This window comes from Lolium rigidum, chromosome 5, assembly GCF_022539505.1.
Source record: "Lolium rigidum isolate FL_2022 chromosome 5, APGP_CSIRO_Lrig_0.1, whole genome shotgun sequence".
Classification (NCBI taxonomy): Eukaryota; Viridiplantae; Streptophyta; class Magnoliopsida; order Poales; family Poaceae; genus Lolium; species Lolium rigidum.
In genome coordinates, this window is record NC_061512.1 from 153,092,827 (window position 1) to 153,120,005 (window position 27,179).

General features: G+C 43.8%; 2 protein-coding genes and 1 pseudogene across 2 annotated transcripts; 2 read left to right on the forward strand and 1 right to left on the reverse strand.

The window, feature by feature from the left end:
• Nucleotides 1–14,255: 14,255 nt before the first annotated feature.
• Nucleotides 14,256–15,909, forward strand: LOC124656547 (C-factor-like). The gene is made up of 6 exons (XM_047195269.1): nucleotides 14,256–14,390; nucleotides 14,510–14,662; nucleotides 14,755–14,848; nucleotides 14,989–15,071; nucleotides 15,200–15,353; nucleotides 15,480–15,909. The coding sequence occupies exons 1-6, from the start codon at nucleotides 14,256–14,258 to the stop codon at nucleotides 15,710–15,712; spliced, it is 852 nt and encodes a 283-aa protein (XP_047051225.1). The 3' UTR covers nucleotides 15,713–15,909.
• A 4,263-nt stretch (nucleotides 15,910–20,172) lies between these two features.
• Nucleotides 20,173–22,101, reverse strand: LOC124656548 (annotated as a pseudogene).
• A 2,297-nt stretch (nucleotides 22,102–24,398) lies between these two features.
• Nucleotides 24,399–26,751, forward strand: LOC124654948 (L-type lectin-domain containing receptor kinase IX.1-like). Its single transcript, XM_047193921.1, has one exon. It carries the CDS (start codon nucleotides 24,456–24,458, stop codon nucleotides 26,643–26,645), a length of 2,190 nt encoding a protein of 729 aa, XP_047049877.1. The 5' UTR covers nucleotides 24,399–24,455; the 3' UTR covers nucleotides 26,646–26,751.
• The last annotated feature ends 428 nt before the right edge of the window (nucleotides 26,752–27,179 follow it).

Sequence of the window (27,179 nt, forward strand, 5' to 3'; positions counted from 1 at the left end):
TTCTTATCATGAGTCTCATGCATAAAATTATTACTCTCCACATAAGCATAATCAATTTTATTAGTTGTAGTGGGAGCAAATTCAACAAAGTAGCTATCATTATTATTCTCATCATCAAATATAGGAGGCATATTGTAATCATAATCAAATTTATCCTCCATAACAGGCGGTACTAAAAGACTACTATCATTATAATCATCATAAATAGGAGGCAAAGCATCATCAAAGTAAATTTTCTCCTCAATGATTGGGGGACTAAAAATATCATGCTCATCAAAGCCAGCTTCCCCAAGCTTAGAATTTTCCATATCATTATCAACAATGGTGTTCAAAGCGTTCATACTAATATGTTCCATAGGTTTTTTAATTTTCGCATCAAACCATCCATGTCTTAAATCAGGAAATAGAATAAGAAGCTCATTGTTGTCCATTATGCCAAACTAGTGTAAACAAGAAACAAAAAGATGCAATTGCAGGATCTAAAGGAAATAGCTTCGAGCACACACACGACGGCAACGGAAAAGTACTTTTACCCGGGACCGAAGTATGAGAGCCTTTTACCTTTCCTCCCGGCAACGGCGCCGGAAAAGTGCTTGATGTCTACGGGTGCTTCTATTCTTGTAGACAGTGTTGGGCCTCCAAGAGCAGAGGTTTGTAGAACGAGCATCAAGTTTCCCTTAAGTGGATCACCCAAGGTTTATCGAACTCAGGGAGGAAGAGGTCAAAGATATCCCTCTCATGCAACCCTGCAACCACAAAGCAAGAAGTCTCTTGTGTCCCCAACACACCTAATAGGTGCAGTAGTTCGGCGAAGAGATAGTGAAATACAGGTGGTATGAATATATATGAACAGTAGTAACGGCACCAGAAAAGTGCTTGCTGGCGTGTGGTTGATGGTGGTAATATTGCGGACAGTAGAGATGCAGTAAAACAGTAAACAATCAGCGATAGCAGTATTTAGGAACAAGACCTAGGGATCATACTTTCACTAGTGGACACTCTCAACTTTGATCACATAACAGAATAAATAAATAGATGCTAGACTCTACACTCTCTTGTTGGATGATGAACGCCACTAATCGTGTAGGATTACACGAACCCTCAATGCCGGAGTTAACAAGCTCCACAATATTCGATGTTCATGTTTAAATAACCTTAGAGTGCATGACAGATCAACATAACCAAACCAAGTACTAACATAGCATGCACACTGTCACCTTCACACTACGAAAGGAGGCATAGATCACATCAATACCATCATAGCAATAGTTAACTTCATAATCTACAAGAGATCACAATCATAGCCTACGCCAAGTACTACACGATGCACACACTCGTCACCATTACACCGTGCGGGAGGAATAAACTACTTTAATAACATCACTAGAGTAGCACACAGATAAATTGTGATACAAAACACATTGCAATCATAAAGGGATATAAATAAGCACTTCACTATGCCATTCATAACAGTGAATAAGTATTCCGTGAAATATAGCCTAAGAGACCCACACGGTGCACACACTTGTCACCTTTACACACGTGGGACAAGGAGTCTCCGGAGATCACATAAGTAAAACCCACTTGACTAGCATAATGACATCTAGATTACAAGCATCATCATATGAATCTCAATCATGTAAGGCAGCTCATGAGATTATTGTATTGAAGTACATAGGAGAGAGATGAACCACATAGCTACCGGTACAGCCCTTAGCCTCGATGGAGAACTACTCCCTCCTCATGGGAGACAGCAACGTTGATGAAGATGGCGGTGGTGTCGATGGAGGAGCCTTCCGGGGGCACTTCCCCGTCCCGGCGGCGTGCCGGAACAGAGACTCCTGTCCCCCAGATCTTGGCTTCGCGATGGTGGCGGCTCTGGAAGGTTTTCTCTGGTTTCGTCGAACGTCCTAGGGTTTTCGCGACGGAGACCTTAAGTAGGCGGAAGGGCAGCCTCGGAGGGGGCCTGGTGGGCCCACACACTAGGGGGCGCGGCCCCCCTCTGGCCGCGCCAGGGTGTTGTGTGGGGCCCCCAGGGCTCCCCTCTGGCGGCTCTCGGGTGTTCTGGAAGCTTCGTCCAATTATAAGACTCTGGGCGTTGATTTCGTCCAATTCCGAGAATATTTCCTTACTAGGATTTCTGGAACCAAAAACAGCAGAAAACAGCAACTGGCCCTTCGGCATCTCCTGAATAGGTTAGTTCCGGAAAACGCATAAATATGACATAAAGTATGCATAAAACATGTAGATATCATCAATAATGTGGCATGGAACATAAGAAATTATCGATACGTCGGAGACGTATCAGTGTGGTTCAGAGAATAGGGTGAGCCTTCGTGGTGCGGGGAATCCTTCGTGGGACCTCCACTCCTCCAAACGTGACGTACCTTCTTGCAAAGGAAGAGAACACGGGAATAAATCCTCGTCTCCGCGTGCCTCGGTTATTTCTATACCCGAGCTCTCTTTCCTTGTGATAGCCATCGTGCTTGAAGTACATATATCTTGCTATCACTTGTGCTACATATATCTTGTGCCTATCTTGCTTAGCTCTAGTTGCTATTGTAACACTTAGTTGAGCTTAGCATATTTAGGGTTTGTGCTTGTAAACTAAACGATAGTTTAATTCCTCATTCTTACAAGACAAATCCGTAAGAGTTTTTAATTGCCTATTCACCCCCCTCTAGGCAACATCTCGATCTTTCAATTGGTATCAGAGCAAGGTCTCTCCTTGTTTAAGGCTTCACCGCCTTGAGAGTCAAGATGTCGGCTAGTAATTTAGTGCACAATGACACAATTATCTTTGTTGGCACAAATTATCTTTTGTGGAGAAATTGCTTGCTTTGCAATCTTCAGACCTTGTGTCCAAACATTGAGCAATTTCTAGATGTAGGTTTTTCTCCTCCGATGTATCCCCAAAATCTATCTTTAGAGGATGAGAAAAACTTACATCTTGAAGCTCTAGTATCTAATGAGCGCTTTTATTCTCCTTGAGACCCGATTTTTGTAGGTTCTTGATATATATAAAGCGAAAGTCGTCTCATGAGATGTGGATCAAGCTTAAAGAAATTTTTGGTGGATCCATTTCTCAGTTGGTCGGTGGTATCTCCGAGGAGCTCTCTTCCCCTTCACATCATGAAGAGCTCCAAGTTGCTTCCACCTCCGGCCGTGATGATTTATCATCTACTTCCACTTCACCAACGTGTTGCAAGACACGAGGTAATGATATGGTGAGTGGTGAGGAAAATTGCAATGGTGATATTGTGCTCAATAGTGATGATTCTTCATCTCTATCTCATTGCAATGATTCCTCTTTGGACTTAAACACATCTAGCATTGAAAATAATCTACATGCTTGTGTTGATAGTCCTTGCATATCATGTGTAAATTGCTTACATAGATCTCATGATGATATGCTTGCCTTGTCTTGCTCCCATAATCAAAATGCTTCTATTTCCTCTAGTTGCTTGTTGACTAACAATGTAGAGGAAACCAAACACTCTATGGATCAAGACATGATTTCAAATGAGGATTCAAGAATATCTTCATCTTTATCCTCCGGTATGCACATGTGCCTTATGGCAAATGGATCAAAGGTATCTCCTACTTTGACTCCTAACACTTCCTCTAATTATGAGAGTGATGATGATAATTATGAAGAATATAATACCTTGTTGCATGATATGGGGATGGTATATGCTTCTCTTCATGGTAATAAAGAAGCTCGTGCTAATCTTGAACACTCTATGGAAACCTTGAATAAATACAAGGAAACCATAGTAGAGTTAGAATCTCATATTGAAAATAGGAGACTAAGAATTGAACTCCTCAAGCAAGAGTTAAAAGATGAGAAGCATACGAACTTTATGCTTACACAAAAAATTGAATCCTATGAGCTTGAAAATGAAAAATCTATTGTTGATGCTTGTGCTACTAACTCTACTTCTTGTGAAGCATCTATCTTAAAGGAGAATGTTGAGCTAAGGGCTCAACTTGATTGGCTAACTAGCAATTGTAGGGAATTGGAAGAAAGCAATAAAACGCTCTCACACTCTCTTGAGGATCTTCTAACTTCCTACGATGAGCTAAAGTTAGCTCATGAGGCAAGTATCACTAAAGTAGTATCTTGTGAGTCTCATGTGGACATCAGCACAACCTCAACTCAAAATATTATTTTGCCATGTGCTAGTCCTAGTAGTCCATCTAGTCAAACTAGTGATACACCTTGTGTTGGATTACTTGCTTTGCCTTGTTGCTCTAACAATGAAGCTTCTACTTCCTCTAGTACTTGTATTTGTACTAACCATGTAGAGGAAATAAAAGAGCTCGAGGCCCAAGTCCTTTCTTTGAAGAAAGACTTCGAAAAGCGTCATGAAGGGAAATCCGCACTTGACAAGATTCTAAGTGTGCAACAATCCCCCAATGACAAGAGTGGACTTGGATTCAACTCCAATAACAAGAACAAGTCCAAGAGCAAGAACAACAAGAAGAAGGGCCAAGACAAAGTCAAGGATTCGGCCAAGATTGTTTGCTTCGAGTGCAAAGTTGAAGGGCACCATGTTAGATCATGCCCATTGAAGAAGAAGAAGCACTTAAGTGAGAAACAACAAGGGAAACAGCCACAAGGTCAAGGTCAAGCTCAAGCTCGACCTCAAGTTGAAGATAGGCCACTTCCCAAGAAGAATCAAGATATTGTTGCCCAAGAGAAGAAATCAATAAAGAAGAAAAAGGGGAACACTTGCTACTTATGTCGTGAGAAGGGGCACTTTGCTTCTTCTTGCTTAGGTGGTACCTTATCTAACCCTATAATTGTTGATGATGATTATTCTCTACGGAAGAATAAGGATGGCAATGTGTTTGCCAAGTGTGTTGGAACTCAAAGTGGTTTCAAGAAAAGAACTATTTGGGTTGCCAAGCCTATTGTGACTAACCTCTTAGGACCCAACTTGGTTGGGGACCAACAAGCTCAAACTTGATCAATAGGTACAAGTGGAGGGCATTGGAGACTTGGCTACTTCATGAAGAAATAAGGGATCTTCATATATTATATTTTACCAAGCCAAGTCATAAGGATTATCATATATATCTTAAATCCAATGTTCCTCTTTGCGGTAACTTATACTCCAACTCTTCATATTTATTGTAAGTTACTTGCCCTTTTGCATGTTTGGTTTTGTACCAAATATGTGTTTGTATGTGTTGTGTCTTACTTGCCTATCTTGTGTATTCAAGTATGTTTGTTTGACTCATCATATACTTGTGTATTGTTTTGAGCCCAATGCATCTTGATGATATCTTTTTTGGCTCTCTTTGAGTGATTAGTGGAACATCCCATTTTGGGGGAGTGATATGCATTGTGCATCTCCCTTTCTTTAAAATGTGTGTATATGGGTACCACCACTTAGTATTGATATTGCAAGATTATCTAGTCACTATGTGGTGTGTCATACTCATGAGAAATTCAAATTCTAATGTCCACTAATCATCTCTAGTCGAATTTTTATTGCCTCTTGATTAGAAGAAATGCTTTATCACATTATGGGGGAGTAATATGTTTTGTACATGTCACAAGCCTAGAAAATGTGAACATATGAGCTTATGCACTTAGAGTTGATGCTCTTAATTACTTTGTTCCTAGGTGGCATGTTTGCTCTAACAAGCTCCATTTCTATTAAAAAGCTTTTATTGCTCATATTATGGATTCTTGTTTGAGTAAGAAATTCTTGGTATGGTTTTCCTCAAATACATATCTCTATATCTTATTTGGGACACCGTTTGCTTCAAGTTATTATAATCATTGCCGTGCGTGATTGTTTGACTAGTTGAAGCTATCAAGAATCTTCATCCGTGCATAGTGCTTAATTCTATATACTTATCCTATGCCTTTTATTGTGAAATTGATCCTTACTATCCTTGTTGATATACCACCGGAAGTTAATTCCAATATTCTCATTGTCTTTGACAAATTGATAACCTTGTATGTGGTTGAAGTTATGGATCACCTTCACCTTGGGTTACTTCTTATTGCCTTATTTTACTTCCAACAAATCTTTGTTGCTCCCATGTGTCTTCCTTGTCCCTTTGAAAAATATTTTGATAAATTCTCTTGATTCACATCAAGTGTTTGTTTTGGAAGACAAACCTTTTCTTTACGGTACATTGTGCCATTGTGAAAAGTGTAGAGGGTTTGGTTTATTTGTTCGAACCTTGCTCTTTTGGGAGTTTTGCTATCTCATTCCTTCTTCTATGCTTTATTTGTTGAATGAGATAAATCATTGAGCATGTTTGCTTTATTTCATCCTTTATTCTCAATGGTTTCTTCTTAGTTCATTTGTTGAACTTTGTTGAACAAATCTTTTGTGATTTGCGTCTTTGATATATTTTGGACAACAAATTTGTTTGGTCACATCTTTATGCCTTCTTCAATTCATTTGGTGTTTTGTCCAAAGTATATCTTTCTTGGATCTTTAAAGTCTTTATGTGTGCTTATATGTAATTTGTTTATATTTGTAGCATGTTTGCTTTCTTTGATCCATTATATAGGTATACTCCATCAAATCCTAAATGGCTAAGATGTGCATGAAATTCAAATTTCATCTAAATATGCACATATTTATATGGAGTGTGTCCTATATATTGTGGTTAGTCTAACCATGTTGGACCCAATGAGTTTGGGGACCAAGATGTACTTGAATGTTGTTTTAGGTACATTGGAGATGCAATGGAGGCTTGTCTCATCTATAAGGAAGGTGTTGTCACCATAAAATAATTGGAGTCAAGCTAGGATGATCGATGAAATCTTATCTACTACATCATGCCATTGCTATCTCGGTAACAAGTATCTTATTCATGCATTCTCATATAGCATCCAACCTCTTGTAGGTTGTATCTTGGCATGAAATTATTTATTTCGAAAATATTGCGGTTCTTGAAAAATCTTTTTTAAAGTAAAACTTCTTATTGAACATTTGAGTAATTTGAGAAGATGCATATGATAGGTTATATATATATCATATTTATGATTCACTTATCACAAATATGCCCTCTAGCAATTTATTGCATATCAATTCCTCAAAGAGCTCTTATGTGCAATATTGATGAAATTGCGAAATAAATCCGTATTTATGATACTTGTTGCCTTTCTCAAAACATTCCAACTAGCTTTACTTCCCTTATTGTTAGTTGTGATATTTTTGAGATTTTCTTGGTTGAAGTTCATTCATATACCACAAGTGAAAATTGAAGCCATAGGCTATATATGCTTTTTAAGCAAATATCCTTTGGTATATTTTATGACTTCTTCTTGGATATCTTGTTTTATTTATTTTATTAACCTCTTATGTGTGCATGTTTCTTTATGGATCATCTTGTCCACTTTAGAAACTCATATACATGAGAGCGTTAATCCATCACCTTGGTATCTTTATTCTTTGCCAACCATCTTCTTATCCTTTTGTTTTTTAAATGTTTGTTGGTAAAGAAGATTTATGAGTGCTTGGTTTATTTGTTTTTCTTCATGCACTCATATCTCGTAATTGTTGGACCCAAGTTATTCTTGATAAGCGTATTATTTTTATCTTAGTTGTGTTCTAAATGATATAGAGGGAGTGAGGATTCCATGTTTGTGCATATTGAATTCAAATGCAAACATTATAAATTGTGCATGAACCTTGGGGAGCTTTCTTATTTTATTTAGAGCACTTTATCTCTCTTATCATGATATCTTTGTTTGTCCAATTGGATCTTTGATTGCTTGCTTTATTTGTGAAAACTTTCTCCATCATGTTATTCTTATGCAATCTTTGATCCTCAATATAGTATGACTTCCTTAAAGTATTCGTCATTGGATATGTGCACTTGATTTCACTCAAATTATGAGAAGTGCACACCTTGGGGAGGAACTCACATTATATTGGCTTTCTAAATTTTTCACCCATTTTGGCACTTGTTGCCAATGGGGGAGAAGTTTAGAGGGTTTAAGGGAACGGTTTTATACTTAAGTTTGGTTTGTGCTTAAGTGTTTTGCCTCTCATGCATTCCATATTTATATGTCTTGCATGGTTGTACATATATAGTGGAAACTATCCCAAAGGTTAATCTTGACAATGTATGCAATGAATTCATGTTCATCACACGTGCATACATTGTGGGGGAGTTTTCTCTATATATATTGGTTCTACTCACATCCCTTGCATTTGTTGTAGTTGTGTGAGTAGAGCCGGTTTTGATATGGGATAGTAGCTTTGTGTTACTTGACCATATCAAATACAACCTCCTGTATACAACTTATTCTCGGATAAGTTGTGTACTTGTTTCTAATATTCATTATATAAACCCTCTTATTGTGATTGTCATCAATTACCAAAATGGGGGAGATTGTAAGAGTACATTGCCCCTATGTGTGGTTTTGGTAATTAATGACAACCCCTATGGACTAATGTTTTCATTGAGTTTATATGAAGGAATATTCCATAGGTACTTCTTGTATTCCATGTGTTGGATTCGAGTATGGATGCCATGAAGATAAAGATACACCTTCTGTTTTGGCATAGATCATCGATTTGGAGATCTATATGTGATATGATTAAGAAGAAGAAATGAAGATGGAGTTCTTATGTGGAACTCAATATTAGCCATACTCTATCTTATGTGATAAGCAATGGATGATCAAGATCTTGAGAGCTTGATTCCAAGTGAAGAATTCTTTATACACCTCAAGATAGTATGATAGAGTATGAGAAGATACAAGGTTGAGTCGGGCAAGTTCAAGATGAGAATCTCAAGTGGATCACATGCTTGAAGCTTGCCGTCCATTTGGTGATAATGGACATGTGAAGATGTGCATCAATGGAGCTTTCCCATCATAGTGTATGGGGGAGCATTTGTGAGTCTTCACGAAGTAACTTTGATCAAGTGAGTCATTCCGGCTTGAGTGAAGCTTGAAGAGTTATCATCAAGATCAAGCGGGATGCGCAAGGCAAAGGTATGGCCTTGATAGGTTTTCCTTTTACCGGTCTCAAGGTGGTTGATGAGAGACCGGATTATAGGATAGATAGCCGCACTATTAAGAGGGGCTTTCGGTTGGGTAACTTGATCACATCGTCTTAGGGAGCTCAATCCTTTGCATACTTTGCATATCCTTATTGCTTCTTGGTGTTTCTCGGTGTGAGGTTCTTGAGCTTGTTGCTAGCTTTACAACAAGCCCAAGTTCATCGAAAACGGAGTTCGCATGCGTTTTCGAGGTTGGGTGATTTTACCGGTTATTCATGATATAAGGTTCTACCTTTTATATTCATGATAAAATCCCCTCCTACAGTTTATTGAGTTTTCACTTTCTATTGGATAGCATTTGTTGTTATCTTCCAAACAAAATTGGTTTCATTCGAATCGGAGTTCGGGAGCATTAGTTATTAAAGAAAAAGAAAAAAGGAGAAAAGAATAAAAAGAAAAGAAAAAAAAGGGAAGGGCGGCCGGCCGACCGACCGGCCTACCGGCCCACCCGGCCGAAACCAGCCCGGGCGCTCGTGCTGACCGGGCGGCATACTGAGGCGCCCCCGACCTGGTCCGGCCCAGGAGCCGGCCGCCGACCGGCCCACCCGGCGCCACCCCCGGCCCAACCGGACGCACCGCCGGCCCAGCCTCTCCTCTCCCTGGCGCGCGGCTCACTCGCCGGCTCGCCCCCGCGCGGCCGTTTTCCTCTCTCCGCGCGCCTGCTGCCCCGCCCGGTTGGTGGGCCGGCCCGACCGGACCCCCGGCCGGCCTCCTCAGCCCAGCATCCGGTCAGCCGGCTGGGCCGCCGGCCTGGGACGTTTTTCTGCCCGTTTTTACTGCGCGTTTTTCTGTCTTTTTTCCCCAACGGGTATATTTGCTCCCTAGCTATAAATAGCCTTTTCTTCCACCTTGAGCTGACTAGTTCTTCTATTCTCTCACCTCCATTGTTGCCTTTGAAGAACTTGCTCTCTCTCTTGTCTCCCCCATGATTCTTGCTCATCCTTGAGGGATCTAAGAGAGGAGCTCTAGATCTACACTTCCACCAATCAATTTCTCCTCTAAGCGAGGGGAACTCTTGGGATCTAGATCTTGGAGTCTTTTGTTGACTTTCCCCAGTGTTCTTCCTCCCCAATCTCATCTTAGTATTTGTTGCTTGGGTGGGATTTGAGAGTGAAGGATTTGAACACCTCTAGTGTTCTTGCTTTGCATCATTGCATAGTGTTGAGCTCTCCACCACGATTAGTTCGAGTGAGAGACCATGAGCTTGTTACTCTTAGAGGGAAATCTCCTAGTTGGCTTGGCGGTTGGTGCTCCGGTGATCTCTTCAAGAAGATTGTGAAGAGGCCCGGGCTTCTCCTTCGTGGAGCTTGTGAAGTGGTTGTGGAGCTTGCCATCTCCGGAGCGGAGGAAAAGCTAACCATAAGGAAAGGGCCATTATCCTTCGTGGGTGTGTTTCGGAGAATAGGGTGAGCCTTCGTGGCGCGGGGAATCCTTCGTGGGACCTCCACTCCTCCAAACGTGACGTACCTTCTTGCAAAGGAAGGGATCACGGGAATACATCCTCGTTTCCGCGTGCCTCGGTTATTTCTATACCCGAGCTCTTTTCCTTGTGATAGCCATCGTGCTTGAAGTACATATATCTTGCTATCACTTGTGCTCTTGTGCCTATCTTGCTTAGCTCTAGTTGCTATTGTTACACTTAGTTGAGCTTAGCATATTTAGGGTTTGTACTTGTAAACTAAACGATAGTTTAATTCCGCATTCTTATAAGAAAAATCTGTAAGAGTTTTTAATTGCCTATTCACCCCCTCTAGGCGACATCTCGATCTTTCAGATCTCGATGTAGAGTAAGAGGACAATCTGCATTTCTGGTCAATCTTCACCGAACAATGTTGGTGAAAAGAAAGAGGACAATCTTCAATGCCAATCTTGGTGTAGATTTTTTTTTAAGGCACACACTAATACACACACATGATGGCATAATGTCATGGTGTAGAGTAAGAGGATATATAATATGGCCAATGCAGGAGTAGAAAAAAGGGTGAAAAGTAATTTGGGAATTTATTTGTGATCAGGGTGAGACAGGTCACATGTCAGGGAGATGACCCAAATGGGTGGCGCAACGGTATCAAAGATTGCATTGATATCTTGAATAAAACGACATGCATCAAGCCAATCTAAACAAAAGTAAGATGCCTTTGAACATGGTAATTTAATCTGTCTTCGCTCGTTAGTGAAGGCAACGTAAATCAAAGTATGATTTCTTTAAAATTCAATAATGCAATGAGCTTAAGATAGAGTCAGACGTTTATTAAAGAGGTGGAAACAAACAAAACAATAACTTGTCATCTTATAAGGAAGAACATTATAGGAAGCAAGAAGTTGATGTCAGTGTTTGTGGTGACATAGATTCTACAACATTAACGACACCTAATTATGGAGTAAAATAAAACTTGATGTTTTGGATTTCGTAGCAATGCACAACCGTGCACTATGCTAGATGACATAACACAAAGACATAATAATATGTATGATGAAAAAATAATTTATGTAACCGTAGCAACGCACGAGCATTCAACTAGTACAAGACAATATCTGAGTTCCTTCCTCTATGGAACAAGATTCAAACCACCCATCATGGATGGCTGAAACTAAATTGTGATGGGGTTCTGGACATGATTGCTGAAAGAGCAGGAGTGGTTGCGCGAGACCATACGGGTGCGTATTTGGTCGCTAAACGCCGAAGATATGAGCATATCACTGATCCGACTACATCGGAATTGTTAGCATGCCGTGATGTTGCCATGCTTGCTAAGGAGACATGATGGATGCACATTGTGGTGGAGACGGATTGCCAGCTGCTGGTCACAGTGTGGGAGAAGAATGAGGGGCACATGCTAGCCTCTAATTAGGTCTTAAGGGAGATTAAAGCTACTGTCTCCAATTTCCAGGGTTTTAGGTTCTCTTTTTCTAGGAGAGAGGCTAATAAAGCGGCACATGATGTGCTCGCGCTGCTCTTTATGTTATTTCTTTAGTTGTTAATTATGAACAAATCCCTGGATTTCGGGTTGAGCCTATTCAATTAGATACTTTATCGTTGATGCAATAAAAGCCTGAGCAGCGAATGTTCAAAAAAAAACCACCTATCTCTCTGGGCACTCCGAAGACACAATTATTTGGAAGCATACAAGTGATGGAAGATACGCCGCCGCCTCGGCCTATTTTGAGACAATTTGAGGCGCGTACTAACTCCTTCATGAAGCCGGTGGTTCGGGATAATTGTGCACCTCCAAAGTGCAAGTTCTTCGCTTGATTGATCCTACAAGATCGTGTATGGACGGTGGATAGGCTTACGCGTCGAGGTTGGCCAAATTGTGGTATTTGCCAAATTTGAAAGTGTGAGCCGGTGACCACATCACACATCATGTTCAAATATTGGTATTCTATCCGAGTTTGGAAGGGCATCAAGAAATGGCTCGACCTACTTTATATGGACATCTCTCATTGGAGTTTTTTTTTTTTTGCTTCGGTCAAGGAGTGGTGGCGCTCGCTTGCGGGGGTGGGGGCAGAGGCGGGAGGGTCTCTCTACTTTGCTTTTGCTCGTGGATTGGGATATTTGGAATGAGCGGAATGTCTGGGTCTTCAACAACTTCGCTTTCGATGCACACGATCGTCCTTGCAACAATCAAGCGCAATGCCTCTCTTTGGGCGATCGCATGAGCTAAGCGTTTGAGTGCTAGTATGTCACGAGAGTAGGCTTATGTATCCTAAGCTTCTTGGCTAGTTTGTAACCTTAAAATCAAGTTCTTCTTAATCAATGAAAATATGCAATTTTGTGCCTTTGTTTAAAAAAAAAGTGATATAAGCAGGTCAAGTTGGTAGCTTAGCTAGCACCATAGCAACAACTAATGCCCACAGGGTTAGGATTTGAATAATAAAAGGGCAATACGTGAGGATGGAAAATGAGAGAACATTTTGTTACCAAGCTTGTCACTGGAACAATTAGAGGTAATTAGAAGAAACAAAGAAAAAAGTCCCCCAGTGAAAACTTTGTTCATGAAAGAGAGAACCCGGAAAATGATAAGATGGAGGAAAATGCTGGTGATGAAATTTTAAACAGGCTGAAACTCTAGAAGAGTAAAATGCCAAGCACGCAACTAGATTTGCACTAGAAGAAAAAAGAGTGCCATGAAACTAATGAAGGTAAAAAGAAACTAGAGTTGGAAGTGAAAATGCAGCAAGATTTATTATAATAGGCACTTAAGCAGGTGAGTAGATTGGGTCTCAGATTAGAGAGAACATGAAGGAAGATGTAGAAGTTGAGGGAGATATATGAGTGGAAAATGATGAAGTGTGGGTCGATTAAAATAACAATAAAAAAAGTGTTAGTCTTTCATGATAAAAATGGAAGAATAATTTGGAAAACAATAGGGACAAAGATGCAAAAGAGTGCATTGTACACGTGGATTGCACCGCTTCCGTCTGTCTGTCGATTCCATGTCATATTCTGACACCGATATGGGGCCTCTTTGATTCAAACTTAAATCAAAGTGAAAAAAAATCCTCCATTCCTTTGAATCAAATGGGTGGATAGTGCGGTCAAAGAAAAGTTTTCTATTCCTGTTCTTTTCCTTCACAAAGGAATTGTACAATCGGGTCAAACCTTTATTTACATTTCGACGCGTAAAGGACAAGGCAAAATGCCATAAGTCGCATAATATCTCAACTTAAATCCTGGTTTGATTATGGGTTTTAAGAGTTTCCTTATTGTTTCCTATTTTTGCAAATCTGACTTCCTATGTTGCAATGTGATTCAAACATCTACTTTCACAAAGTTCATGTCTTTTAATCCTATTTCTTGCACATGTAATCATATCCTGTTTCTATGCTTTTGCTATTTCTATATTTTCAGAATCATACGAATCCTCGGTACCAATACACTGCATATCCCATGTGAAAATTTTATATGGATCAAGTATATGCAATTTTGCGTATGTGAAATAGCATTGCACATAGTATAAGATTACTTCATCCGTAGTACCCCATTTCAGACGAGATTATCAGTGCCCCTGGTTAAAATGGCAAAAGAAAAGAAAAAGGAAAAAGAGACGAGAAGCCCATGGGGGGTGCGAGGCACACGTGTCCCGTCCTCCAGCCGCGCAAATCCGGTCCGCCATTACTGCAACCTCCAGTACCGACGGTGGCGCCCAACCATGTGAAGACGACGACGCCATTGAACGCCGGGACGGAAGAGAGTGCCGGGAACGATGCGCGGGAGCACGCTCAGAGCGGCGATGTCGACGGTGGTCAGGGCCTTCTCGTCCTCCCCCGCGGCCCCCGGCGGCGGCGGCGGCGGCGTCTCCATGGTGCAGGGCGCGTCGCGGGGCATCGGGCTCGAGTTCGTGAGTACACAAACCCAATCCCGCCTTCTCCTTCCCGCATTCTGTCAGCGCGTCGCAATCCTTGGAATTTCCGATTCGCTGATCGATCCCGTCTCACGCCTCTCGATTTCTGCCCGCAGGTGAGGCAGCTGCTGCGGAGGAGCGACCAGGTCCGCGTCGTGGCGACGTGCCGCGCCCCGGACTCCGCGGCCGAGCTCCAGGAGCTGAGGCGGGAGCACGCGCGGCGCCTCACCGTGCTGCCGCTGGACGTCACCGACGAGAGCACCATAGAGGTAATGTTATGGATGATAGATTATCGCCCCTCCCCTTTCCCCGCACAATTCCGCAAGCTGATGCAGTGAATACTACTGTTGTTTCATGGCAGGCTGCGGCGGCCGCAGTCGGGGAGACCCACGGATCTCTGGACCTGCTGATCAATGCCGCCGGCATCCTTTCCATCCCAAATGTCATACAGCCAGGTCTGTTCTTCACACAGCCATCGAGAACCGTCTGTTTTTACACTGGGACACTGCTTTCCAGATTGCATTCCGTTGGTGATGGGCTTATGGCCTTATGATGGTTTGACTGAAATAAGGGTTGCTCTCATCTCATGTTGCAGAGACCTCACTGAGCAAAGTTCGGAAGTCGTCCCTGCTACTGGCGTATGAAGTCAATGCTGTTGGACCTATTCTAGTCATCAAGGTAGAGATCACCATTTCGTTTCTGCTCCCAATTGTGTCCGCATTCCTCTAGACCACGTGGCGTGCTTACTCCAGTGTCTGAATTGATCGTTAACTGTCCTCTGATGTCTGAATTGTTCTTCTTCTCAGCACATGCGCCCGTTCCTTAAGATTGGCGCCAGCTTGGAAACAGGGAAAGGTTTCTCGTTGGTTGCAAATATGAGTGCCAGGGTTGGCTCGGTAGGAGATAATGCTCTGGGAGGCTGGCATTCCTACAGAGCTTCTAAAACAGCACTGAATCAATGTATGTGAACAGTAAGATGCATGTTCACATTCACTCTCCACTAGCTTGTTATCCATACAAATCCTCTTATCCGTACCCTTTTTTGTCTTAGGTTTCTAAAATGCATGTATTGGTCACGTTTTGCAGTGACAAAGACTGCATCAGTCGAATTGGGCAAGAAGGACAACATTGCTTGCATTTTGCTACATCCAGGAACAGTTGACACCGACCTCTCACGGCCATTCCAAAGAAATGTGGCAAAGGATAAGCTCTTCACGAGGGAGTTCTCTGTACAAAAGCTCCTGTCCATCATCGACAATGCCAAGAAGACTGACAACGGGAAGTTCTTCGCTTGGGATGGTCAAGAGATCCCATGGTGACCACTGTTTTCAGTCAGTGACCATTCGACCACCTCCACCCCTGCTGCTTTTCTGTTCCTATTTTTAACATTCTTCTTTTATCTTCGGAGCTGTTTGTGTTTCTTTTAGCCTTAAATTCTGTGATATGGAAAACATGGAAGTAGTTCCCTTTCCTGGAGTATTATATATACATATATGCAATTTTCTGCTAAATACAATCAAACTTGTTTCCTAGAATATCTGTAAGCACCTGCTAAGCGCTGGTGCATACTGAAGCATTGATACTACAAAATTGAAACCTCATTGACCCTACATAGCAAAAGACAAACAGTTGTGTTGTGCTCAGCACGTTTCCAATCACCTCATTTTATTATTTTACATGCCCCTTTGACTGTAAAATAATCGACAAAACTTCTTTGCCACATATTGGTGCTCCCCACCTCACTGGGCTACGTCACTGGTCAGCTAATCCCGTACACTGTGCTCATTGGAACCTCCCCACTGTCCGGCGCTACTTATTCACACATGGCTGTCCTTGTTGGGCCTCTACTCAGGCGGCGACGTGGCCTACCTTGGGATGTTCACTTGTGAAATCTGAACTAATCCGATACTCTGAATAGGTAAGCTCTGATTCCACATCCCCATCATCTATTTTACAGTTCAAGTACTTGACAGCGGGCATGGTAGTTGTAGTTTGTGTGGCCTTGTGGTATGGATTTGTGGAATGGCAAATTATTTTTTTAATGCTGTTTTGCATAGTTATTGTAGGAATTGAAAAGTTTTTGAAGCCTGAACTGACTACTGAATCTGTAATGTTATGATTTATCGAATTAAAATTATAACTGCACAAAGGAGTCTCATTACTTTTTTTTTTTGCAGGGAAAAGAGTCTCGTTACTTGGTATTGTAGTCATACAGACATACTCTCCTATGTGGTCACCCCGGTGAACAATTTCACAGATGCACCGCTAATTGCAAACAAACTACATGCAATGCAAGTCTTGAAATTTGCAACGTGCTTGCAGTTGTGCAATACTGGAAAAAGTGAATAGCCTAGAAACACATCAATTATTATCTACTTATAAGAGTACTTGCACCGGTAACTCCAGGCCACCTGTGTTCCCTTGTAGCATCTCGACAACTCTTCTCATAGTTGGTCGATTACTGGCACTTAACTCCATTGCTCTCTGAAGAACTGTAACAATATTCTTCAATGTTTTCTGAAACCCACTGCAGAAAATTGGCTGCTACATTCATAAACTGAACATGTTTACTAGAATAGTAAATGCACATGGTTGAAGCTGTTTTGGTAAATATCGAAAACATCTTGGATAAGGCTCAGACATATTGTGTACACATTTTTCTTTGTTTCTTCCATGTGCCCATGACCTGCAAAAATTTGATGGTGGTCATGAGCAGTTGCATTATGGATTCGTGGACAAATATAAAGCTCTTAAACGTTTTACAATCTTCCTCATCATTTATGAACATCATAATTGTCATTTTTCGCTTAGGAGATCCTAAATGCTTCTGTATCTCTAGTTTTTTTTCTTGATTTTGTATGAATGTTCTGCCATTTTCTTGTGTTCTCATTGGAATATTTAAGAATCAATTGTAGATGTTTCTATTTCTGTGAGCATACCCATCATGCCTCTCCGTGAAGTCTCAACAGAAAATCTCGTCCCAGAGGTTTCTGATTTTTGCATAGACTATCACAAGTAAATGTAAACCAATTCCATTTGAACCATGTTATGTGCACCCTGAATAAAAGTCGACACTTGACAAATGTTTTCTTATAGGAGAGATCCACAAATGTTTCTGTATTTTTCTTGATTACATATGCATTTTCTATCTATTTGGGTTACCCTTAATTAGATAATTATATACCTTACTTTGCCTTATATTCCTAGAATGTACCGATCATCATATTGAAAAAAATCGTATCGGTCGAGGTGCGTAGGTGAAATAGGAGACTTCAAGATATGCATTCTACCACTCAAATGTATGTCCACCTGATATTGAAATTTACCATTTTATCCAAAAAGTTGTGATTTTTTAATGGACGTTACTGATGCTATAACAGGTAACCTTTGCTTACCACAGTCCGGCGTGCACAACATGGCCTCGGAGCAGAAGCATCCAAGGAACCCCACCTACCTGGTCATAGCTGCAGTGACCCTTGGACAGCTTGCACTTGCAGCACGGTGTGAGATTTCACTCGAGGGCCCAGCTCAGCCGGAACCCTGGCGATACCCACTGCTCCCCAGTCTCTGGCTATACTCCAGCTTACTAGCCAGCCCTTCAGCACAGGTGCCACATACACCTTCTCGCAAACCCTAAACCAATCCTCTTAAAGCATGCTAGGCTGCTGAGCTAGGAAAGATGAAGAGCAACCTTGTTCAAAGCCGCTGTAGTTGACCGGGATGATGTCCGGCAGCGGATGTGCAGAGGCCGTGAAGTTGCAGTCAATGAAAGAGATGCCGCTGTTACTGGTGGCTGAGAAGTTCAGCCATGCTTCCGGCGGTATGATGGCATTGTGCTGGAATCTTGGGTAGCCATGCTCATCGCCGGCCAGTGCGTCTTCGTTGACAGCGTGATGGTGTGGTTGTCATGGTCGAAGCCCAACACATTATAGTTGGCACCGCCGCCGAGGTACAGGGTGGAAGTGCTGTTCTCGCAGAGGGATGGCCATGTTGGGAAAAGCCCCACTAGGACTTGGTTACCCCGTCAATCACCTTGGACTCGTTGTGAAGGTAGAACAGGTACTGTACATTGAATTGGTCACTGCATGTGAAAGACTTCTGGCACATGCTTGGGTTGTACGCTTCGCAGGCTGTCTGTGCTTCGCCACTTGAAACTGTGAGCGAGGCAGCAGCGACTAGGAGAAAGCGGAAGAGCAGTGGCATGATCAACTGATTGTTGGATGGCCTATGCTGTGGGGAAGAGCAGAGGTATGATGTGGATGAGGAAGAGTCAAAGTCAGGAAGCTCATTAGGCTGGAACTGGGAGAGTTGCTTCCACCAAGTGCGGAAATTTCACGCGTAATCTCTCTGACATTTCACTTAGAATCTTATGCAGCAATGGTCACCTCAAAGAGGTGAAGAAGGTGGAGTGGACGGGCAGCTAAGGTAATAGAGGATGCAGAAATCCAAGTTGAAGACTGGGATTGGACAGAGATGGGAAGAAGAAAATATGTTGAAGACTGGGGTCTGGGCTCTGGACAGATATGTGAAGAAGAAAATAAGTTAAAGAAGATGCTGATATGTGAGGCTGACTTCCTGATGAGACTCTTCATAAGTAGGTCCAATTTATTTTTGTTGGACATTACTGGAAAAGTCGGTAAACTAGCAGACCAATTTACTTATATATGAATTATGACCAACTGCATTTACTGATAGCGATGGTCTATGTGCGACAGGTCACGGGTCAGGAGAGCATATATTGCTAATGCTGAGTAGAACTCATGAAGTTGAAAGAACATGATCCAGTGGGTTCGGTTATATCTCCTTCGTTGACAGCTCAAGCAGAAGAAATTTCAGGTACCGAACAAATTAATCTGGGTTTGCAGCACATTGGATGACCAGTTATTTGTTCAGAAATGATAAATGACAAGTACCTGCACGTTTACCACTGAATCCGCCAGGGACACACATGCCAGGACATGCATCTCTGGCGCATCTCACCCTTCGTGCAGTTATGATATTTTTTCCAGCACTGAATCAGTGTTAGTAGACAGCATGATGCATGTTCAATTCAATAGATTCATTCAATAGATCCGTTGACCCCTGATTTTTTTTTTCTTTTCTGATTCCTTGTACTCCTTGCCAGAAAAATTAAGATCTGTGGACGAATGTTGCTCTGGGGAGCCATATCACCGCTCGGTGAGAGGCTGGGAGTTGTTAGCTTTTCTTCAGACCCCATCACCACACTAACTTGGATAACGAGCAGCTCAATAGAATGCATTCTGACTGCACCGCACTGATAACCAATTCAAGTTTGACACGGTTCTAGGTTGTGACGGTCCTTATAGTGCTGCTATGCTGTTTTCTTTTAAATCACACTCAACACGTGCATTAGAAATGTGTTTGTCTTGCTTGGACCACATCCGGCCATTTCAATGCAGCAAAAGTATCACTCTGATCTACACAGGTTGCAGCATCCTCCTGTTTAGGGTATGTTAGAGATGAACTCCACTAGCTTAGCAGAATGCATGCCATTTAAGCACTACATCGAGTATTAATGGCTATACAAAAGGATAGCCCCAGTAGACAAAATTAGATGGTAATTTGCGGGAAAGCATCATGCATGCATGCATGCATGCATGCATAGTTTCAAGTAGCTCAGATACTGTTAGAGCTTGGTTCAGTTGAAGATTATATATAATGAGTTTTTTTTGCCTTAATTTCCTATTATAAGTACCAGTACCAGAAAATTCCTGAAACGGTCCAAAAGGCCCAGATCAGTGATATAGTAGTCATCTAATCAAGTTTGCACTGAGCTCGTGCTGGCATCGATGCTGCCAGTGTTGCTGCTGGCCTCTAAAGAACCAAAAGAATCATCAGCTGGCAGCAGCGGCATGTAGGTTGCAACTGGCATCTTTGCCAGGAGGCTCGGCAGTGGCATCTCGAATTGCAACCCGCTGACGGCCTGACTGATGGACGGCCTCAGTCTGAGGTTGGGTGCCCACACCAGAAGCCGACCACCATGACATGCTCCATCTCCTGCCCGTTGAACTCCCCATCCAGCCACACATTGGCTGCTTCGAGGATGGCCCCTCTGCCATACGACTCCCAGACCCGCTGCAGCAAGTTGATGGTAGCCGAGTCCACCTGCTGCATGAGATCTCGAGCAGGACGATGCCAAAACTATAGATGTCGGACTCCCCACTGGCCGTGGTAGTGAAGACACACTTTGGGTCCATGTACCCAAGTGTCCCGGCCGCTCCTGCCCTTCAATCGCTGACCAGCCTTGCGAGGCTGAAGTCGCCTAGCTTGGCATTGAAGGACACATCCAGCATCACGTAGCTCGGCTTGATGTCCCTGTGCATGACACGCAGCTCCGTCTCCTAGTGCAGGTACACCATCGTTGAGCCGAGTCCAAGCACAATCTCATACCTGATGGGCCGTAGCAGCAAATGGTCCTGCTTTTAGAGGTGAGTGTCCAGGCTGCCTTTAGGCATCAGCTCATAGACAAGAAGGAGGTCGTCGTCATTCCACGAGCCACACAAGGTTCAGATGCCGCAGCTGGCTGATGATCCTCACCTCGGAGACGAACTCATTCCAGCCTTGACGGGAGCTCTTGGACACTTTCTTCACAGCGATGTCGAGGTTCGTGTCATGGAGGAACCCAAGGTACACGGACCGGAAGCCTCCTTCTCCTAACTTGTTCCAGTGGCGGCTGCCAGCTCATCGTAGGAGAATCGCATGTCCCGGTCCCTTGCTCGAGATCATCTTGATCTATGATTTTCCCATGGAAGTAGACCACCTCTTCAGCGGTTGTTCCAGATCTGATATCACTGCTGCTGCGTACCGCCTTCGCTGCTGGCACCACAAGAACCAAAATGACAGACCAATCAGGCAGAGCAAGAATGCCATGGTGCCTGCGACAAAGGACCACAATGGCACATGCTTTTATCCTTTTACATGAGATAGCAGCTGTACCTTGTGAAGGAACCTCTGGTGCTGTTGTTGGGGAACAGTTGCAGCAGCTGATCGATGTAGTAGGAGAGTCAGCATGTACCAAGGTTTGGGTACCGGTTTGAAAAAAAATCTCGGGAGGGGGGCGGATTTCTGGTATCCATGGTTACCGGAGATAACTGGTCAAATACCGGACGAGATTCTCAAATGAAATTTGACATTAAAACTCAAAAATGTCTAAATATTTTCAAAATAAGGTATGGAAGAGGAGTAAGCGAAAGATTCAGACAGATTAGTTGGGGCATGGGGTTATAATGCAGGGGAAACACGTACGGCTTAGGTTGAACTAACCAACCAAATCAAATTCAAACTAAATTCAAATGGGCTGACTTTTTTTTGGCCGATAAGCTCATTTACCGGAGGGGCTGAGAATTCTGGTTAGTGGCTGGTAACCATGGTATTTCACTCGGTAACCAAATTCGTGCGCGTACATGGGTACTAGAGGATCTTTCTCGTTGTACATCTTGGTGCCTTGGGCAACCCGCTTAGTCTCTTGGCTGACCCTCGCCGTGAGCCGACGCATCAGCTCGAACCCCGTCCCATTTGTACTGGCTGTGTTATAGGGGGCTAGTGGTTGGCTCCATGGGTACATGTCCTGTTGTGCCGCATGGATGATGGAGAGGTCGGCGATGGAGAAGATGGATTTTTTCGTGTACCATATGGCATACCAGCCCCTGTCGATGTGGGCCGTCCGGCTATGTGGGCATAGCTCCATTACGACTTGGGTGAGGTACAGAAATTCTGGCACACAGGCATGGAATAGTCGGGGTCTGCATATCACATTAGAAGGGCGAAGATCTTGTCGGCACCCTAGCCGAGCATGCCTCGTAAAAGCCACCATTTTTGGTGGCGGACGTGGTGATGCTCTGCAGGAGGTGGTAGAGGTTTTTGTGGTACTGGCTTCCGTCGCTGTAGTTGCCGAGCACTGGAGCACTGCTCAGGTGCTCCGGCACAACATGAGCCGATGATGGCGAGGAGTAGCAGGAATTTAATGCATGGAGGTGCAGTCATGGCCAGACACTGGCGAGTCTGGCAGCTTCGTGAATAACAAGGCCTTAATATTGCTTATTGATACGTTGAGAGCAACAAGGGATTCAGGATAAACAAATAGGGAGGCTCGGTGGATTCAAGTTCAAGAAATCCTTGGCCAATTCAGCGTGAGCTAATAATCCAGTATATTAATAACTATTAACATTTCCTTTGGCGTTAGTTCATTGTTTGGTATACTCTATTATAACAAAACAAAGACTCGTAGCTAACTCCCACCGAGGTGACGTAGCTCTGTTGATTGCCTCCCTATCAGAATTACATGGTTGTCACTATCAGATTTCGAAGTTGATTGCCTCTTAATCGCTGCAGTGGATTATATGACCACATGGGCACGATGAAATTTCCATAAATCATGAAAAATAATTATATTTCTCTGTTTAAATACATAACATCTTCCCATGTAGTGAGAAGATAATTATAAATCAGTTGGGTTTTCCCCCATCAGCGTGTTACAAAAACTTAACTTTTTGAACAGATTACAAAAATTGAATCAATTGTTCATGTGCCCCACTGTAGGAAAAAAGCACGCACAGGAGCAGAAAGGACCAGCTTGCAGGAGCAAAGGTGAGTCCAATCCATGCCTCTTTTTTGAACAGGGCAGTGGTTTAACTTTTCTGTTGATATACAGTAGGAGAAAACATCAGAGGCCTACGCCCAAATTGGGAAAAAAAGAAGAAGAAACCACCATGCAGGTCAAACTAAGATAAAAGTTGGCACCATATCACTATACTGAGCTGATGCATGTTGGAGTTTTCAAAATTCACAGATGTAGTGCATGCTATTACAACGCAAAACCGCTCAGCTATCGACTATCTCTAGTCTCTGCATGTCAGTATTGATCACGTAAGCATGTCACAGTAGTGGAGACTTGAGACCCGGTTGGAGCTAGCCACCGAGTCTGGTCTTCTACTAATTAAGTATACGAAATGGTGGACTTAGTGCCAAAGATGATGTTATTATACACGAAGTTGCTTTCGTGCTTTCGAGTTGAGTGTTGCACTGAGAAAACTCTTGAACTCCAGTCAACCCAACTTATCCATAGGATTTTAAAACGCATGAATAAGAAACATGTATGGATTGATGTCATGATATGTTATTTACTATACGAATTGTAAGCACAGGGACAAAAGTACAACTTGTTTGGCCGTGGCACAAGAAAAGTACAATTTGTTTGGCTGTACCACAAGAAAAATACAATTTGTATACAGCGGTAGAATTTTCTCAGGGATCAAGTGCATGTCATGGTCGTCATAGCAACGAAGGATTTTTTTCTTCAAGAGATTAGATTCATTGGAAATTTTCTCTTGGAGCTAGGCAGAGAGTAAAGCATAGAAAGTATTCATTAGATTCTAATGATCCAAATAAAACAAACCTGGTAGAGGAAATCCCCATCAAACAATTCTTTTAGAGAAATTTCCTCACGGTTCTGACCATGTAAGATTCCTTTGAATAAAAAAAGAACAAAACCAACAAGGCCAAATGGTAAATCTTGAACTTGTGAGGGGCAACACCTAATGTCAAGCACATTAGGTAGGCTATGAAGGGTGTTAGAAATGGTTTCTATTCAATTGTTTGAACTAGCCAAACACCTCAGTGGACAATACACTTACGGCTGTACTGTTGTTTCAACTTTCAAGTTTCAACAGCCGGGTTGGACGTGTTTGTCCCAACCCGTAACTGGACACCCATCGTTTACTACTCAATCACAATGCAAATCAGGACGGAAATCTCATTATGACCAAGTCCAACTATGTAACTTGGTTTCGTTTCCTGCAATCGTTGTCGCAGAGAAGATTGGCAGAATAATGCAACCGTGCCCACTAAAGAAGTACAGGGCTGTCTCTACCAACTCCAGGAAATACGTACAAAACCAAAATATTGAAAAAAGTGCGTGGTGCTCATTCTCGGTGTATTGGCACCGAGGCATGGTTTATCTACCTTATATCGAGGGGTGATGTCTTGGGTGATTGCGTCCCTCACCAAGTCACCACCACTAACCAACTAACCACCTAGCCGGCCATGGCTTCACCTCCATGGGTTTGCCTTCTGCTGCTCCTGGCCGTCTTCGCCGCTTGCCGCGCCCGCCCATTTATTGAAGAGGTCGATGGCAGCATGACCACCCAGCCCCTGCGGCCATCTGTAATCTCATGCTCAACTTCTGGCAACTACACGGACAGGAGCCCATATCATGTGAACCTCTACCGGCTCCTGTCAGCCATCCCCATGTCCGCCGACTCCAACGGCTTCTTCAACGGCACGTTCGGTGTGGCGGGTGATGAGGTTTTTGGCCTTTTCATGTGCTATGCCAGCGACACGGACCCTGAGTGCCAGGACTGCCTCGATCGCGCACCTGGAGGTATTATGAGGCTGTGCCCCCGCAGCCGTACAGTTCGTGCCGTCTACAAATCCTGCACCCTCCAATACTCCAATGAGTCCTTCTTCTCTGTTGCTGACCTCTCCATCGCCGACAGCGTCGACCTTTCTTTTCCACCCCAGCCTGAACAAACCGCCTACGAAAGCCGGTACGACCCAGAGGCTTACGAAAATTGGTACAGCAGAGTCGTACTTGTAGGGTATGTCGTGGACACGGCTGGATTGAGCCAGACGAGGTTCGAGCTGATTCGTCGGCTCACGGTGAAGGCCGGCCAAGTGGCCATGCGGATTGCGGAGGGTACACAGCAGTTCACCGACGCGCAGTGGGTGCGGGCAGTAGTGCAGTGCACAAGGGATCTGCCAGCGAGAGAGTGCACTCGCTGCCTCTCCAACTACACCGATCAGCTGCCACGAATGTTCCCGAACAACAGCGGCGGCGCCATCAAAGGGCCGAGCTGCTACCTACGTTATGCCATCCTGGCCAACAAACCACGGACGGTGCGGCTGGAGAGATATCGGTATAGTGAGCAATATGAGAAAGAGATGGTGGAGCGTGAATATTATCGTGAGAAGGAGAGAGTGGCACAGCGACGAAAGGTGGTTACCATCGCCAGTGTTGTTACCATCTCCGTGGTGCTAGTGGTGTGCCTGATCATCATGTTGGTTTGGTTCCTGAGACACCGGTGGCGAAAATGGGTGGCACTGGCCAGGGTTGCCATGAGATCATACCTGGAGAAATTGCTGAAACTGATAGCTTACTACCGTGGCAAAAGGGTATATCAAGATGAGCTCGAGCAAGGTACTGGCCCCAGGCGATTCACATACAATGAGCTCGCGGCAGCCACCGATGGCTTCTCCAGCCAAAACAAGCTAGGCGAAGGAGGATTTGGGTGCGTGTACAGGGGGGTCCTCAAGGATACACACCTACAAATCGCCGTGAAGAAAGTGTCCAAGAGTTCCCGTCAGGGTTGGAAGGAGTTCGTTGCCGAGGTGAGGATCATCAGCCGGCTCCGGCACCGAAACCTTGTGCAGCTCCTTGGATGGTTTAATGGTGGTGATGAAGGTGATCTCCTGCTCGTATATGAACTGATGCCCAACGGCAGTCTAGATGCTCATTTGTACAAGCCGGACTACTTGCTTCCATGGACAGTCAGGTACGAGGTCGCGCTTGGCCTTGGCTCTGCGCTGATGTACCTGCACCATGATACGGAGCAGTGTGTCGTGCACAGGGACGTCAAGCCGAGCAATATCATGCTGGACGTGTCCTTTAATGCCAAGCTCGGTGACTTCAGCCTCGCAAGGTTCGTCTGCGATGGCCGGGGCTCGCTCACGACAGGTGCAGCCGGGACACTTGGGTACATGGACCCAAAGTGCGTGTACTCAGGCAGGGCCAGCATGGAGTCTGACGTGTACAGCTTTGGTGTCGTCCTGCTGGAGATCGCCTGCTGCCGAAGGCCAGCCGTGGCCCGAGACGATGATGAGGGAGTCGTCATCCACCTGGTGCAGTGGGTCTGGGAGGCTTATGGCCAAGGGGCCATCCTCGAGGCAGCCGATGTGCGGCTGGATGGCAATTTCGTCGAGCAGGAGATGGAGCATGTCATGGTGGTAGGGCTTTGGTGCGGGCACCCTGAACCCAGTCTGAGACCGTCCATCAGGAAGGCCGCCAGCGTTCTGCGGTTGGAGACGCCACTGCCCAGCCTCCCGGCGAAGATGCCAGTCCCAGCCTACATGAGGCCGCCACTAGCTGATGACTCTTTAGGTTCTCCGGGGACTACCGGCGGCATCAGCAACGGGGATGCCAGCATGACCCATTCATCTCGAAACAAAGTTGAATAGATGATCGCCAATCTTGGCATTTAGGTTCATTACAGAAAATTTGAAGTACTACTTGTAACTAATGGAGCTACTTTATATATACATGCTTGAAGTGAACCACGCTATTTAGAAATCTGAGCTACTTGAAAATAATGTATGCAACTTGATCATGTAGTACTTTTTTTCAGCAATCGACCATGATGACATGGTTGCATTCATTTTTGTTGGATTCAGATGAAATTCGATCCAGCAACTCTTGTATTTTGTTGGATTCAGACGATTTAAGCTTATTTTCTTTTTTCGTGAAAACGCAAAAGTCTTGCGTTTCGATGCATTGATAGAAAAGAAAGTTATATGTACAAGCCCCTAAAAGGGCATACAACTCAACCCAAGAAAAGGAAACTAGTCTAGGGGAGGAGCTGATGGACACCCCGGGCCCCTGCGTCCGCCCAAAGCCGTACGTCGGACTTAATGTCGTTGAATAGGGACGTCACCGAAGGCCGTGCGTTGTCGAAGACCGCTGCATTCCGGTGTTTCGATATCCACCACGCCATA

Excerpts from the sequence above, each read along its gene's own strand:
- LOC124656547 (XM_047195269.1), top strand. The coding sequence starts at position 14,256 with ATGCGCGGGAGCACGCTCAGAGCGGCGATGTCGACGGTGGTCAGGGCC. Across the intron at positions 14,663-14,754 it reads CCGACGAGAGCACCATAGAG|GCTGCGGCGGCCGCAGTCGG; the intron begins GTAATGTTATGG and ends GTTTCATGGCAG. Across the intron at positions 15,072-15,199 it reads GACCTATTCTAGTCATCAAG|CACATGCGCCCGTTCCTTAA; the intron begins GTAGAGATCACC and ends TCTTCTTCTCAG.
- LOC124654948 (XM_047193921.1), top strand. The coding sequence starts at position 24,456 with ATGGCTTCACCTCCATGGGTTTGCCTTCTGCTGCTCCTGGCCGTCTTC.